At 48.3% G+C, this 16,612-nt stretch overlaps 1 protein-coding gene across 3 annotated transcripts in view; it reads right to left on the reverse strand.

Annotated features, from left to right (window-relative positions):
- The window catches only part of CROCC (ciliary rootlet coiled-coil, rootletin), a 71,866-nt gene that overhangs the window by 21,398 nt on the left and 33,856 nt on the right, over nucleotides 1-16,612 (reverse strand). For all 3 annotated transcript variants that reach the window (XM_083750046.1, XM_083750045.1, XM_083750047.1), the window contains 8 exons: nucleotides 16,390-16,589; nucleotides 15,290-15,472; nucleotides 12,849-12,993; nucleotides 10,831-10,977; nucleotides 8,919-9,149; nucleotides 6,502-6,695; nucleotides 4,089-4,216; nucleotides 2,756-2,925 (listed from right to left, as the gene is read on the reverse strand). In XM_083750046.1, the coding sequence (XP_083606172.1) occupies nucleotides 2,756-2,925; nucleotides 4,089-4,216; nucleotides 6,502-6,695; nucleotides 8,919-9,149; nucleotides 10,831-10,977; nucleotides 12,849-12,993; nucleotides 15,290-15,472; nucleotides 16,390-16,589 (1,398 nt within the window). The remainder of the gene's footprint in view (nucleotides 1-2,755; nucleotides 2,926-4,088; nucleotides 4,217-6,501; nucleotides 6,696-8,918; nucleotides 9,150-10,830; nucleotides 10,978-12,848; nucleotides 12,994-15,289; nucleotides 15,473-16,389; nucleotides 16,590-16,612) is intronic.

Genomic DNA, 16,612 nt, shown 5'->3' on the forward strand with positions numbered 1-16,612 from the left:
CCAATGCAAAAATCCTGAGAATTCCTGTGGATCCATGCTTTGTAACCACGTTTTTGCACCATTGCAGCCCCAGGCAACAGTGGGTGCGTGATTTTTTTGGTGCAGGCTGTAGCCATGGACATGCTATGTGATCTGATGGTGAATTTGGGGTGACCCAATGCAAAGATCCTGAGAATCCCTGTGGATCCATGCTTTGTAACCACGTTTTTGCACCATTGCAGCCCCAGGCAACAGTGGGTGCGTGATTTTTTTGGTGGAGGCTGTAGCCATGGACATGCTATGTGATCTGATGGTGAATTTGGGGTGACCCAATGCAAAAATCCTGAGAATTCCTGTGGATCCATGCTTTGTAACCACGTTTTTGCACCATTGCAGCCCCAGGCAACAGTGGGTGCGTGATTTTTTTGGTGCAGGCTGTAGCCATGGACATGCTATGTGATCTGATGGTGAATTTGGGGTGACCCAATGCAAAGATCCTGAGAATCCCTGTGGATCCATGCTTTGTAACCACGTTTTTGCACCATTGCAGCCCCAGGCAACAGTGGGTGTGTGATTTTTTTGGTGCAGGCTGTAGCCATGGACATGCTATGTGATCTGATGGTGAATTTGGGGTGACCCAATGCAAAGATCCTGAGGATCCATGTGGATCTATGCTTTGTAACCACATTTTAAGTGGGGAGCGAAGGAAAAACAAAGAAGCGACATGAGAGGGGTGTGCAGAGAAGCAGCTGGCTAAGAATGCAGGAGAGGGATTTAACGGAGGGAGGAAAGAAAGGCAAAAGTTTCCCCCCACCCAAGCCAGCCATATCTCTCTCTCTCTCTCCCTCCCTCCCCCTCTCTCTCTCCCTCCCCCTCCCCCCCCCTCTCTCTCCCCCAGCAGCACCGGAGCACAGAGAGGAATTCCCCTCTGCTTGCCTGGAGGGGAGGGGCTTTCCCTGCTCTTTGTTCCGTTTGAGCAAAGACAGCAACGAAACAGAGGCGGGTGGGCAGTAAGACCCTGAGGCAGAATGCAGGAAAGCAGCCACTTCTTCTTTTCAGGTTTCCCTTCTAGGAGACGCGCGATTTGATTTTTGCCTGCTTTTTCGGCTCCAGGGACCACACATTCGCTCTATAACACGCACAGACATTTCCCCTTCCTTTTTAGGAGAAAAAATCTGCGTGTTATAGAGGGGAAAATATGGTAGATTAGCCTCAACCAGAGCCAGGGCCTTCTCAACATTGGCTCCGTCCTGGTGGAACGCTCTGTCTCATGAGACCAGGGCCCTGCAGGATCTGATTTTTTCCGCAGGGCCTGTAAGACAGAGTTGTCCCACCTGGCCTTTGGCTTAGAATCAATTTGATTCCCTCCCCCTCTTTCTTTTCTCCTTTCTCCTCCTGTGAAGAGGCTGCATTTTAATGTTGTATTTTAATCTTGTTTTTAAAGTTGTATTTTAATCAACTTGTTTTTATTATTGGTTGTTAGCCACCCTGAGCCCGGTCTTGGCTGGGGAGGGTAGGGTATAAATAATTTTTAATATTATTATTATTACTAAAAAGAACCACTCCTTGTCAATCAACCGAAAGCTCTCATACCAGGCAAGTGAGTGCTTGGCCCAAGATTGATTCCAGGGAGATATCTGGGTTTTTGAATTTGTGATATATTTCCAGGTTTAAAAATTATGAAACCAGTATCACGATATGGACTTCAAAACAGTTTTGGACAATATATTGACATATTGCCCCACTCTACCCTGCAGTATTATCAATTATTATTCTTATTTCTAGAATTTATATACCACCCTATACCCAGAGGTCGCAGGGCGGTTAATAAAAACAACAACCCAATAACAAAAAGAGCCACATTTTAAAAGGGTATAGGATGTTGATTTGGTCAGCCAAAGGCCTGGTTTAAAAGAAACGTTTTTGCCTGGTGCCTAAAGGTGTATAATGAAGGCGCCAGGCGAACCTCCCCGAGGAGTGCATTCCACAGACAGGGAGCCACTGCAGAGAAGGCCCCGTTCTCGTGTTGCCACCCTCCGGAGACTTCTTGAGGAGGAGGCACACGAAGGAGGGACCAAAAGGTAGGAAATGAAAACCCATAAGGTTAATGAGATTTCATTTTAACAAAAAAAAATTTTTAAAACCTAAAAATTGAGGGAAGCAGGGAACATGTGACAGGCAAGCATGGGGTGAAAGTTGAGCATAGTTGGTGGGTCACCCGATGAGGCGGGTGGGCAGGAGATTCAGGATATTTATTTATTTATTATTTAATTTTATTTATACCCCGCCCTCCCCGGCCAAGACCGGGCTCAGGACGGCTAACATCAGATTTGAAAACAATTGATTAAAATACAAAAACAAGATTAAAATACTACTTAAAATGCAGCCTCATTTCAGTGGAAGCCCAGATCAAAAACTGTTTGGGGGGAGAAAAGGAAAGAACTCTTCCAGGCAACATGGTGCCCCTGGCTTTTAAAAGCGGTCAGACAGATTCCTGGAGGGGAGGGATTGGGTCACCTGCCAACAACTGAGCAGCTGCACGTGCTTAACAGCTTAGGGACAGCGAGAGCCAGCAAAGAGCAAATGGCCTGCATGTCTAGGATCTGGCCGGCACCTTTGTATCCATTCGTGGGAGCCCCACAAACATCTGGGGCCTTCTGCAATCCAGGCTCCTCTCTGCATTCCTGTCCCCTGAGGGCAGCATGTTCCCCGAGGACCAGAGTGGTCCTGGACCCAGCCCTCTGCACCTGACTGGGGGGGGGGGCGCGGCACGTACTTTCTCCCTCTGGAGACGGTCCACGTCCTCCTCGTGATCCGCCTGCGCACTCCTCAAGGCAGCCTGGGTTTCCTGCTCCGTCTGAATGAGCTTCTGCACCGCCAGGTCCTTGTCTCGCTCCAGTCGGCTTACCTCGGCCTCCATCTCCTTGCGGACGGCAGCCAGCTCCGCTGGGGAAGGACAGACGGACAGAGGTCAAGGATAATAATATTTATTTATTTATTTATTCATTCATTCATTCATACCCCGCCCATCTGGCTGGGTTTCCCCAGCCACTCTGGGCGGCTTCCAACAGAACACTAAAATACAATAACATATTAAACATTAAAAGCTTCCCTGAACAGGGCTGCCTTCAGATGTCTTCTAAAAGTTTGGTAGTTATTTTTCTCTTTGACATCTGGTAGGAGGGCGTTCCACAGGGCGGGTGCCACTACCGAGAAGGCCCTCTGCCTGGTTCCCTGTAACTTGGCTTCTCGTAGCGAGGGAACCGCCAGAAGGCCCTCAGCACTGGACCTCAGTGTCCGGGCAGAACGATGGAGGTGGAGACGCTCCTTCAGGTGTACTGGGCCGAGGCCGTTTAGGGCTTTAAAGGTCAGCACCAACACTTTGAATTGTGCTTTGAACGGTCTCGGTGGCCGCTCCCAGTCACCAGTCTAGCTGCCGCATTCTGGATTAGTTGCAGTTTCCGGGTCACCTTCAAAGGTAGCCCCACATAGAGCGCATTGCAGTAATCCAAGAGAGATAACTAGAGCACGCACCACACTGGTGAGACAATCTGTGGGCAGGTAGGGTCTCAGCCTGCGTACCAGATGGAGCTGGTAGACAGCTGCCCTGGACACAGAATTGACCTGTGCCTCCATGGACAGCTGTGAGTCCAAAATGACTCCCAGGCTGCGCTCCTGGTCCTTCAAGGGCACAGGTACCCCATTCAGGACCAGGGAGTCCTCCACACCTGCCCACCTCCTGTCCCCCAAAAACCTCGGATGAAGCGAGGAGGGGCGATTATCAGAAGAGGGGCTTGATTGGGGGCAAGGACAGCCCAGCGGGCACCACTACATGCAAGGGGGCGTGGCTAGGCTTCAGGGTGGTGGCTTAGCAGCCGGAAGCCCCGCCTCTGTCGAGAGAAAGCCCCGCCTCCCTCTAAAGAAAGGGAAAGCAAGGAGGGTCCCAGGTGCATTCGAAGGAGGCAGGCACACAGCTTAAAAGCAAGTACATCTGCTGGTGAAGTCGGGTAATAAAAACCTCCATCTACACTCCCACACCCAGTCACTGAAGGGAAAGAGACAGGGGGTGGCACAAGAGGACCCAAAGGAAGACCTTCCTCCCAGGATACCTTGCAAGGCTTCCTTGGCATGGAGCAAGCCCTGCCTCTCGCCTTCCAGCTGCTCCTTCCGGGTCTCCACCTGGGCGAGGTGCTGCTGGATCTCAAAGAGGGTCGTCTCCAAGGCGTCTTTTTCAGACCTGGGCAGAAGGAGAACAGTAGGACTGTATTATCATTCCCCCCATCTTTTGTTGTTTTCGTCTTTGCTCATCAGCCATCTTGCATCTACTCTGCCTGGTAGGCTCCGTATACCGTATTTTTCGCTCTATAGGACGCACCAAACCATAGGAAGGGGAGAACAAGGGGGAAATTTTTGTTTTCCTTGTTCTGCCCCTCTAAAACAAGGTGTGTTCAAGGTGCATTTAAGAGCAGGTTGGGGAACAGCGCAAAGGCTGCGCGCACCACCACCAGCCTCAAAGATCCCTGAAGCCTTTGGAGCGCAGCTGCACTCCAAAGGCTTGAGGCTTCGGGGACATCCTTCGTAGCCTCCGCAGGGCAGCAGGGTGTAGGCACAGCTACCCTGAAGCTAGAACAGCCATCCCAAAGCTAGAAGGCACTTTGCGCAGCCATCCCAAAGCTAGAACAGCGAGACGGAGGGCTGCACAGCGCCCCGTCTTGCTGTTTTGGCTTCGGGGACAGCCTTTCAACCCTCCGCAGGGCAGCCGGGTGAAGCCCCCTGCGGAGGCTTTGCACAGCCATTCCGAAGCTAGAACAGCTTCGGGCTGCAGGCTGCTATCCGCAAGCCTTGGGAGCCTGGCGGGCACTTCCGCTGCGCTCCGAAGGCTTGCGGATAGCTTCCTGAAGCCTGGAGAGCGAGAGGGGTCGGTGCGCACCGACCCCTCTTGCTCTCCAGGCTTCAGCGAAAGCCTGCATTCGCCCCATAGGATGCACACACATTTCCCCTTCATTTTTGGAGAGGGAAAAGTGCGTCCTATAGATTCGGGTTGCTGCCTGCTATCCGCAAGCCTTGGGAGCCCGGCGGGCACTTCCGCTGCGCTCCGAAGGCTTGCGGATAGCTTCCTGAAGCCTGGAGAGCGAGAGGGGTCGGTGCGCACCGACCCCTCTCGCTCTCCAGGCTTCAGCGAAAGCCTGCATTCGCCCCATAGGACGCACACACATTTCCCCTTCATTTTTGGAGAGGGAAAAGTGCGTCCTATAGAGCGAAAGATACGGTACCTCCTCTTTTGGGGTTTAGGCCAGAAATTCCAGCAGGTTCGGTGAGGAGAGTTGTGTGTGCACATCAAGGTGGGGATGCAAAGTGGAGAAAAGGAAAGCAGCTGAGCAGAAGATGCCTTTTTGCTGGGAGTTAACACTCCCAGGAGGCATTCTTATTCACTGGGCGCACTGCCCATATAATCCGGGCATTTTCCTTTGACCAGTGGGCTGAGCTCTCTCTGGGCTGCAGAGTGTCTGAGAATGTGAGAGAGTTAGTTTCGTTTTGTTAGAGGCAGAACGCTGCAAGCACGCAGCTTGATTCTGTAGGTTTTCTTTTGTTTCTGTATGCTTCTAAATAAACAGTTGATAGAATAGAAGCACGGGTGTTGAGCTATTGAAGACACCACGTTGACCCAGACAAAGCCATTTTATGCTGCGTGTAAACTCTGCTAACGTCTGACAACTGAGAAGAGAGCTCTATGGGCGCCATAGAAGTGTTGGAGTGCTCGTAAATCAGACTTATTGCAGTGCCGATGCAGCAGACCCCGTGGGTCAAAGGATTTATGACCCACAAACTTCAACAACATGCTGCCCCTCCCTGCCAGCCCCATAACAAAGCCCCAGGCTAGGATGCAGGAGGGCTAGGTTTTAGATCTCCACCCTTCCATGGAGCTCACTGGGCAACCTTGAGCTGGTCGCTGCACTCTCAGCCTCATGGGGCTGTTGCAAAGAGGAAATGGGACAGTGAACTGTGTTTGAGCTCCTTGGAGTAATGGAGGGACGCAAATGGGAGAAATAAATCAGAATAAATAATAATAGGTGCTAAAGTTGGGGGCACACATACACATAAGAATTGATTTTAGAATGTACCGTATTTTTCGCTCTATAAGACGCACCAGACCATAAGACGCACCTAGTTTTTGGAGGTGGAAAACAAGAGGAAAAAAATTCTGGATCTCAGAACCCAGAACAACAAGAGGGACCGCTGCGCAATGAAAGCAGCGATCCCTCTTGCTGTTCTGGCTTCTGGGATAGCCGCGCAGCCTGCATTCGCTCCATAAGACGCACACACATTTCCCCTTACTTTTTAGGAGGGAAAAAGTAAGTCTTATAGAGCGAAAAATACGGTATTTCAATTAATTGATTGTGATTTTATGTAAATTGTGTTATTTTTATTGTCGTTAGCCGCTCTGAGCCCGGCTTCGGCTGGGGTGGGCGGGATATAAATAAAAATTATTATTATTATTATTATTATTATTATTATACATACCTGAGGCCAGAAATCTCCTCTGCCAGGCCCCGGTTCTCTCGCTCCGAGGCTGCCAGCTGCACCACCAGGCTGGCTTTTTCCTTCATCAGCGACTCCTTCTCCTTGGCTGCCCGCAGAGATGCTTCGCTGTGGCGTTCTAGCTCCCTTCGCACCTGCCCCAGCTCCTCACCGGTTGCACTCCTGTGGCGGGAAAGCTGAGAGGGAGGGAAATGATGTATAGATGGTATATAACATCAGTACAGATAGCAAAAATGTACAAAACTGGCTCAAATACCTTTTAGAAATGTGAAGAAAAAGAAGGGACCCTTTATCATATGTGGCGGGAGTGTAGAGAGGTTAAAAAATTTTGGGAAATGATATACAATGAATTGAAAAAAATGTTTAAAATGACGTTTGTAAAAAAAAAAACCCAGAAACATTTTTGTTAGGGATTGTAGGACAAGACCTGCCAAGGAAAACAAAGAATTTATTCATGTATGCTACAACAGCGGCAAGAGTCTTGATAGCACAAGGATGGAAGAATGAGGAAACCCCGACCAAAGAACAGTGGCAAGACAAATTGATGAATTATGCAGAACTGGCCAAATTGACTTACAAGTTGTGAGACAAGGACAACTGTGACTTCAAGGAGGAATGGGAACTTTTTACAAACTATCTAAAAAGGCAACAAAATGAACTCGATTCCTTGGCAGAATTTGAATAAACATACACAAATTTATTGGTTGATAACATGATGGATGTAAGGATATGTACCATTTTATAATATGCAGAGAAAATAAGTGAAGAGAAATCAGGGAGAGGAGCTGAGGGGAGTCCTTGGGGTGGGGAACAATGAATGTGTTTATAGGGTTTGATAATTTGTTATGTGGAAATCGATCAATAACAAATATTTAATTTTAAAAAAAAGAAAGAGAGGGAGAAAAGGAAGGAGGGAGAGGGGCAGCTTAGACACCACTTAGATGCCCCCTTGGCTGTTATGGTCCCTCTCTGTTCCCCCAGTCCCTCCACCCAGCAGGGCCTGGTGTTTACGATGCCAACCTCAGCCCTGTAACAAAAACCATTCAGCCTCTGCCAACTCAGCAGATCCCAGATTTGGGTGCGAATATCAGAAAACATTAGCTTTGCAAGCTCTGTGTTATGAAGACCTGAGCAACCCAGCTTCTGCAAAGGTCTGCTCCTGAGATCTCAGTTGTGAGCTCTCTTGCAGCTGAACATTACATTCTTGTGAGCCGCCCTGAGATCTTGCGATGGGCGGAATATAGGTCTAGTAATCACCACCATCATCAAAATGGTGGAGGTCTTGTGAGGAGTGACCAGCAACTCAGACATCACAATGATCTACTAGCTTGCACTAAGTAGCTGTGTCCTGTCTTGCAGGACAATCTGCTTTGAGCTTTAGAAAAGTGAATTGCAGACACAGAGCAGCAGCAGGCGAAGAAGAAGAAGAAGAAGAAGAAGAAGAAGAAGAAGAAGAAGAAGAAGAAGAAGAAGTAGTTTGGATTTGATATCCCGCTTTATCACTACCTGAAGGAGTCTCAAAGTGGCTAACATTCTCCTTTCCCTTCCTCCCCCACAACAAACACTCTGTGAGGTGAGTGAGGCTGAGAGACTTCAGAGAAGTGTGACTAGCCCAAGGTCACCCAGCAGCTACATGTGGAGGAGCGGGGAATCGAACCCGGTTCACCAGATTACGAGACTACCGCTCTTGACTGTTATAAGAATTTTAAGGTCTCAAATATAGAATAAATATTCACAAACGCACACATATCTAAATATATGAACCACGTGTCTGAAATAGTATGGGAGAGCAATCCTGGAGCCATTTTGACTCTCCCAGTGACCTCAAATATTCCTCTGCAGGAAGGGAGGCACATGGGGAAAGCCTCCCCATTGTCTTTTTGCTTACAAATCCTGTCTTGAGGACATAGTTGTGTGTGAACAGGGTGAGCCTGTGACCTGGATTCAGGAACTAAAGTATTAACCATCACAGAAGAATGGCCAGGATGCCCATGTAATGCATTCAGCAACCATTATCAGGTATCCTGGCAGACAGGATTTCTGCTGTAGACCGCCTCCTTCTGTGATGTATGTATGATGTTTTTGGGGGTGGTCTTGGGCTACAGGGTGGGCAATTTCAAAAGTCTATATATGGGCTTGCACACCATTGCTCAGGGTTCCTCCTCCCTCCTGCGTGTGGTGAGTGGGGACCCTGTTGCAACAGTTCCTTGAATAAAGATCAGGCTTACTAGCTGCTTTGCTTCTCAATATTCTCTGGCTGGCCTCTGTTATTTCATCCTACCAATAGGCAGCCCACTTAAGGACTCTATACAGGCTCTTGGATAAGGGAAAGGGAGCAGTTTTTTTCTCATAACAGGACAAAGGCCCCTGCATCCCTGCCTGCCAGTGCTGCCCCTCACCTGTCCCAGCTGCTCCTGGAGCTGCCCCCTCTCCTTCTGCAGCACCAGCACCTCCTGCTCCAGCGTCGCCCGGCTCTGCTCCACAGCCTGCAGGGAGTGGCCCAATCCGTGGCGCTCTGTGTCCAGGTCCAGCTTCTCCTGCTCCAGCCGCACTAACTCGTCCCGGATCGTGGCTTTCTCCTGCTCCACTTCCTGCTTCTTCCCCAAGAGAGAAGCCTTCTCTTCTTCTAGCTGAGCCCAGAAGGGTGGGGAGGGAGAAAGCAGGAGGCTGGCAGTAAGGGTTGCTCAGCACGCAGGATGCTGAGCGAGGAGGAAGCTGTTCTGTCTTCCTCCCCCCAAAAAATCACACACGTATATACACAATAGGGCACCTCTCACAGAAAGTTGTTTTGCCATCGTTGGCATGACTGTATACTTTGGAAAAGCCAACCCCCCCCCCCCCGTTTATAATAGATTTAATTCACACAGAAATGGAAAATGGATGTGTAGTAACGAAGTTTTGAAATGGAAAACAGCTAAATGTGCATTGCTAACATTGGGGTTTTTTCCAGTGTTGTTTTCTAAAGGACTCTGAGCTCCTTAATGGGGTAATGAGTAACTGCTGATTGTTTTGGAGAGTGAAACTTTAATCATGTGATAAAGGTATTGAGTTGCAAATTCGCCATCTTGAAAGGGTGGTGGCTGTTAGGTTTTTCTAAACTATGCATGCCAATGACTCTCCAAGAGATGCATTAGCCTAAGGCTGGCATAGGCAAACCCGGCCCTCCAGATGTTTTGAGACTACAATTCCCTTCATCCCTGATCACTGGTCCTGTTAGCTAGGGATCATGGGAGTTGTAGTCCAACTGAGGCCAACTGAGGCTGGGATGGGGGAAGAGACACAGTTTGGATTTTTGAAATCTTTTATTTCTAAGAAGACGATGAACCTGTGCTGGACAGAACAAGATAATGTAAAGTAATGGAGTTTTTTTGGATGTATCTTTAATGCTTATGTTCTGTTTTTAAAAGAGTTCGGCAAGCAAAAGTTTGAATAATATTTTTATGCGCCTGGACAATGATTCCTTCCAAAAGGAGTCAGGTCTTGCACTTCCAGTCACTTCAAACTGTGAAATATTAACACCTGCAACATCTGCTATCCCAAATAATTATGGGCAAAGCAGTGCTGGACCTCATGCCCAAGCCGGAAGGAGGTACACCATATTTTTCACACCATAAGACGCACCTAGTTTTAAGGAAAACAAGAAGCAAAAAATTCTGCACAGAGCATGTAAGCGAGCAAAGCGAGAGCTGTTTACGTGGCTTCTGTCCTGCTTTGCGCAGCTCTCACTTTGATTGCTCATTCCTCCTCCTGCCTCGCTGTAAAGCGAGGCAACGCTGGAGCAAGAAGAGGAAGAGGAGACACTGGGACAGACGCCTTACTGGCTTTACAGGAAAAGCCAGCAGGGCAAGAGCCGCTAACATGCTTTCTGCGGCTCTTGCTTTGAAGCAAGAAAAGTGAGAACTGCACAGAGCGTGTCTCTTGCTCTGCTTGCTTTACTGCGAGTGACGGACGGGAGCCATGGCACCGGCTGCAGAGGCATCCCTCAGCTCGCGACTGCAGCGGCAGCCAAGGGATCCCTCTGCCATCCAGTGCATTTGCTCCATAAGATGCACAGACATTGCCCCTTACTTTTTAGGAGGAAAAAAGTGTGTCTTATGGAGCAAAAACTATTGTACTTCCTGTGCAGGAATTGTTTTTCCTGCCTCTGCTCTGTCATGGAAAAAGACCTCCGGACATTCTCCCACTCCTTGACAAACCCTACGCTCTGCCACCTCCTTCTGGCACAAATCCTTCAGATGTGGATGTTCTCAGTTTGCAGACAATACAAGACACACTTCCCTCTTTGCAGCCGCTAGCCCCGCTCCCTCGTACCTGGATGATTATCCGGTTGAGCTCCATCTTATCCTGTGCCAGCCCCTCGTTGAGGGCACTCATCTTGGAGAGCGAGTCGCGCAAGGAGGACTCCTCCGACTTCAGGCGGCTCAAGGCCAGCTCCAGCTCAGCCCGGCTCGCCTCAGCCTGGGACAGGAAAGGAAAGGAGGTGCAGAAGAGCCTGTGACCCCAGGTGCCAACCCCAGGCCCCTGCAAGAAGCAAGAGCCATCCCACAAAGGCCTGGTGGCTCAGCTTCCATATGAACCTCCCCGGACCCTGAGATCATCTTTTGAGACTCTCCTTCATGTGCCTCCTCCTCAAGAGGTATGGAGGGTGGCAACACAAGAACAGGGCCTTCTCTGCAGTGGCTCCCCGTCTGTGGAATGCTCTCCCCAGGGAAGTTTGCCTGGCGCTTTCATTACACACCTTTAGGCGTTGCTTTTTAACCAGGCCTTTGGTTGATCTGATTGACACCCTATGCACTTTTAAAATGTGGTTCTTTTTTGGGGGGAGGGTGTTATTGGGTTATTGTTCTTATTTTGATTTTATATATTGTGATCTTTTCTGTGAACCGCCCTGAGACCTCCAGGTATAGGGCGGTATATAAATTCAATAAATAATAATATATTTTTTAAAAAAACACCTGCTTGCTGGGACTGGAGGAAAGCAGATTGCCAAGACAAGGCTGCAGGGCTGCCTGTGGCCTGATCCTGCAGGACCCACCTCATGGTCTCAAGCAAACAGGATGGGGTGCATGCTCAGAATCCCCAAACACAGGCATGAGATGAGGGCAGCCTTAGCCTCATTGCACTTCTTGTTTTGGAGGTACTGAAAGGCACCTGGGTGGGTTGCCAAATTTATTTATTTATTTATTTATTTATGTATGTATGTATGTATGTATGTATGTATGTATGTAGTTAGTTAGTTAGTTAGTTAGTTTACAGCCCTCTATACCTGCAGGTCTCAGGGCAGTTACAACATAAAATCAGAATATACAGACACAGAATACATAATAAAAAGAAAAGCAAAAACATCCCCATAACACCCCCATGGCCTTCCCCTAACATATTTTACTATTTTTTATTTTGACAAACTAATAATCCTAAATAAATAAGAATAAAAAGTGCACGCACACCCCGAGACCATTCCGTTATAACTATCCAGCCTCCCATAATTTCAATGCCTCTTGCGATGGTTTGACCCCTTTCTGTTTTAACAGTACAAATTCTACAAACACCTTCCATATCTCCTTGAAATCATTTCTCCTGTATATTCCCCATCTTAAAGGTAAAGAGACCCCTGACCATTAGGTCCAGTCGTGACCGACTCTGGGGTTGTGGTGCTCATCTCGCATACAGCTTCTGGATCATGTGGCCAGCATGACTAAGCCACTTCTGGCGAACCAGAGCAGCGCACGGAAACGCCGTTTACCTTCCTGCCGGAGCGGTACCTATTTATCTACTTGCACTTTTGACGTGCTTTCGAACTGCTAGGTTGGCAGGAGCAGGGACCAAGAAATGGGAGCTCACCCCGTCGCAGGGATTCGAACCGCCAACCTTCTGATCGGCAAGTCCTAGGCTCTGTGGTTTAACCCACAGTGCCACCCACGTCCCCATCTTACCTTAATGTTAATTCATCATTAGTAGCTATATCCCACACCTCTTTATACCATCCTTCCATTTTATATTCTACTTGCCCCTTCCGTTTCCTAGCTATCATAATTCGTGCAGCTGTCAATAAATTTGTGAGCGAGTCCTTCCTAGCCAGCGAACCTTCCACCCCAGGCATCCCCAACCTTTGGCCCTCCAGATGTTCTGGACTACAATTCCCATCATCCCTGACCACTGGTCCTGTTAGCTAGGGATCATGGGAGTTGTAGGCCAAAACATCTGGAGGGCCGCAGGTTGGGGATGCCTGTTCCACCTCATCGTAAATTGATAATAATGCTACCTCTGGACCCCCAACACATTTCAGAAGGGTGTGCAAATCTCTCCCTCCCCAGCAGCTGCCTCCTTGCCTTGGACAGGGCTTCATCGCCCTCGGCCTTCTCATGTTGAGAGACCTCCTTCTCCAGAAGGGCTTTGCTCAGGGCTTCCTTCACCAGCACAAGCTCCTTCTTCAGGCCGGACTTCTTTGCTTCCAGCTGCTCCAGCTGCTTGCGACTGGGAGACAGAAGAGGGGAGAAATTGAAATTGAAATACTTTATTGACACTTGTACAACTTGTATACAGTGAGATTGCATGAGCACCCCCCACTCAGCTCTCTTAGTCTTAATTCCCCTCGTTTACTGACGCACACCCACCAAACCTGAAAGTCAGTTGCCCTGTTGTTATCTTTTCATTCAGCAGCCCAACAGCCCACGGATAGAAGCTGTTCTTTACTCTGTTGGTGCGACTAATTGTGCTTCTACATCTTCTGCCTGAGGGCAGGAGATCAAGAAAGTGCCGGCCATGGTGTGAATCATCCCTGAGAATTTTTCTCACTTTCCTGAGGCAACATTCTTCCACTATTTCATCCAGCGGATTCATGGGACAGCCCATAATATCAGATGATGTCAAACCAGCGTACCACACCGTGATGCAGTATGAAAGGACACTTTCTATTGTTGACTGGTACAAGGAGATCATCAAATGTTGATTGACATCGTTCTTCCGCAATACTCTGAGGAGATGGAGTCTCTGTTGGGCTTTCTTAACCACCTGGGTTGTATTGATTTTGCAAGTAAGGTTTTCATTGAGATAAACTCCTAGGAATTTAAAGGAAGAGACTCTCTCCACACAGCCTTCCCCGATTTATAGCGGGGCTAGTTCTCCTCTCTTCCTCCAAAAGTCCACACCATCTCCTTTGCCTTGCTGATATTAAGGTGCAAGTTGTTCCCTAGGCACCATGTAGATATTTTCTGTACCTCCCCTCTATACGCCGATTCATCTCCACCTGTTATTAAACCCACTATGGTGGTGTCATCTGCAAACTTAATAATTGCGGTAGACAGGTCAGATGATACACAATCGTATGTACACAATGAATACAGGTAGGGACTTATCACACATCTTTGTGGTGTGCCAGCGCTGATTTTTAAGAAATCACTAGACAAGATGCCAACTGTTCACCCCCACGGCATTCTACCTCGGGTTGAACAAAGGTGGCATATTCACAGAGAGACCCTGTTGTCAAGTCAGGTTCCCAGGGCGTTTAAAAAAAGGACCGGTGAAGACAGCTCTATGGTGGAGATTTGGCAAGGACAATGCCTCCATGAAACATGTCTGTAGAGTGTTCTCTGCTTGCTAAGTTGTGGGAGAAAGTGATGGGCTGTGTAACTACGACTGCACAGATAAAGCTAAAACTTTCAGCAGAGAATATTCTTTTGAACTATATGCCTATTGCATGGAAGTTAACAATGGGACAAGGCACCCTAACGGTGGCCAAAAGACTGAGACTGATGAGTTGGAAGAGTAAAGATATGGTCCCCTTCAGTCAATGGACTGGCAACACGACAACACTCGCAACTTATGAACGGACTGCTTATTAGATGTAGGATTTGGATAAATACGATGACATTTGGAATGGGTTTCTACAGAATGTAGCAGGCTATTCATATCTATATATGTATTAGGATAATAACCTGTATGGGCAATCTATCCGGAAGATATTTGTATTTTGAGGAGTTAGTGATCTGACATGGTTATCCTTCCTGCCCTCTGTTCCTTCCTTTTCCCTATCTTTTGTGAAGCTCTTTGATGGCTGAGAGCAGCCTTGAATGTCCTAATCTGTTGGAAGGAAGCGACAGTGATGAGTGCCTTCTTTGATGTTGGACATTGTTTCAAGAAAGTGAGGTACTGGGCAGCTAATGAATGTATGTAAGCAGTTGGGCAAACCACACAGGTGAATTGGATGGTTGTGGGCAGAGTTTGAGAGAGAATCTTGTGCACGGGCTTCCAAGTGGGAGATTGAGGTGCTTGTTTGGTATGTATATATTGCTTGCTGTTTAGAATAAAACATTTAATCTTCTCACTCACTTGTGTTTTGTATTACTTCTGAATCTCATATGTAGACATAACCTCATATCTCTTTACATAAGAATGTACGGGAGTATATTACATTGCATTTTTGCATACTGTTTCTTTCTGCAAATTTCCGTTCTTTTTATTTTCTCGATTTTTCTTTTCTCTGCATCACATTGTGTCTTTATCACTGCAATTCTTTCAATAAAAAATATTAATGACAAAGAAAATCATGATTCCTGGGCAGACAACATTCAACGCTTTTGCAGAGTCCAATGCTTTTGACTTGGTGTTTTAAAGGACACTCCATACCTTCCCAGCATGCCTCTGTGTCACTGCAAGATGTCCCCCAACTAGCGCCAGAGAACTGGGCCTGAGACCACACCAGCTTCAGCCCCTCTTGAAGAAAGGGGACACCCTACCCCAAGAAAAAAATCTCACCAATCTCCCACTTTACCTCCGCTCAATTTCCTTCCAAGCCCTTTCCTGGTCCTTTAAGATGTCCTCTTTCTCCTCTTCCAGGCCATCACGCTGTCGCTGAAGGTCGCTGTTGGCCAGCTGCAGTTTCTCCTTTTCCTGATGGAGGACCTCCAGCTTCTGCTGCAACAGCTGCAGGTTCTTTTCCAGGTTCGTCTTCTCGCTGGAGAGGAGAAAGGAGGGGGACACTACAGCAGGGCGAGGACAATAAGGGAGCAGAAGACAGCGCCCATTCCATCAACTTCTCACAACAGCCGTTGAGGCTGTTCCACCCCAGTGCATTCACAACCATGACCATCTCTCTCTCTTGAGAAGAATGGGCAAGTGGACAGCCCACACTTAAGGACAATAAGTTCAAAATAATCCAAAAGAAAAAGAAAAGAAGGTAATATAAGGTTAGCCTAAATTTGTGGGTTTTGGTTGTTCCGCACAATCTGTCGACTTCAGGAAACTGGAAACCAGAGTCCCAACAATCGTAGTATCCTTCTCTGCTGAACTGTGTTTATTCGTGCTTAGGTCATTTTAGACATCAGGGAAGTTTTTAATGTGTGACAGCTTAGTGTGTTTTTGGTCTTTTGTTGGAAGCCGCCCAGAGTGGCTGGGGAAACTCAGCCAGATGGGCGGGGTATAAATAATAAATTATTATTGTTGTTGTTGTTGTAAGGAAAGGGATGTGAATTAGAAATAACTGGGAAAACAATGCAGCAACAAGAGGCGGAGTACAAGAAGCCAATTTTGGGGGGCAGAGACTCTCCTTCAGGTATACAGGGCCGAGGCCGAGAGAGGGACCCCCCGCTCCCACACCACAGTGCTGAATTACTCCTCCGGGCTGGAAAGAAGGCAGCCCAGAGCGCTGACTCACACAGAGAAACACAAGCCTCCTCTTGATGCAGGTTGTTCTGCTGCCCCTCTGTGCAGGGGGTGGGGTTCAGTCCTTAAATGCCAACACACACACAAGCCCTTTCACACAAGCCAGGGCAGGCACTCAGACAGAGAGGCAGTAGGGAAATTTCACAAAGGCATTCCTTGCCTTCCTGGTGCTCCTTGCTTCCTTCAAGAGGGCAATTCGAGGTGCCTCACCTGCCCAGCAGTTCGGCGGAAGACCGAAAGCGGTTGGCATCGTGAGCCGCGTCCTCCTTGGCTTGCGACAGCCTGTCCAGGTCCCCCTTCAGCTGCAGGATCTTCTGCTCCAGGGAACGGCGCTCGTTGTCGCTCTCTGCCAACTGCCTCTTCAGGGATGACACAAGGTCCTGCGCAGCCTCGTATTTCCCCCGGAGGTCCTGGGCGTAAAAAGTAAAAGCAA

Source organism: Podarcis gaigeae, assembly GCF_964106915.1.
Source record: "Podarcis gaigeae genome assembly, chromosome: 8".
NCBI classification, from domain to species: Eukaryota; Metazoa; Chordata; class Lepidosauria; order Squamata; family Lacertidae; genus Podarcis; species Podarcis gaigeae.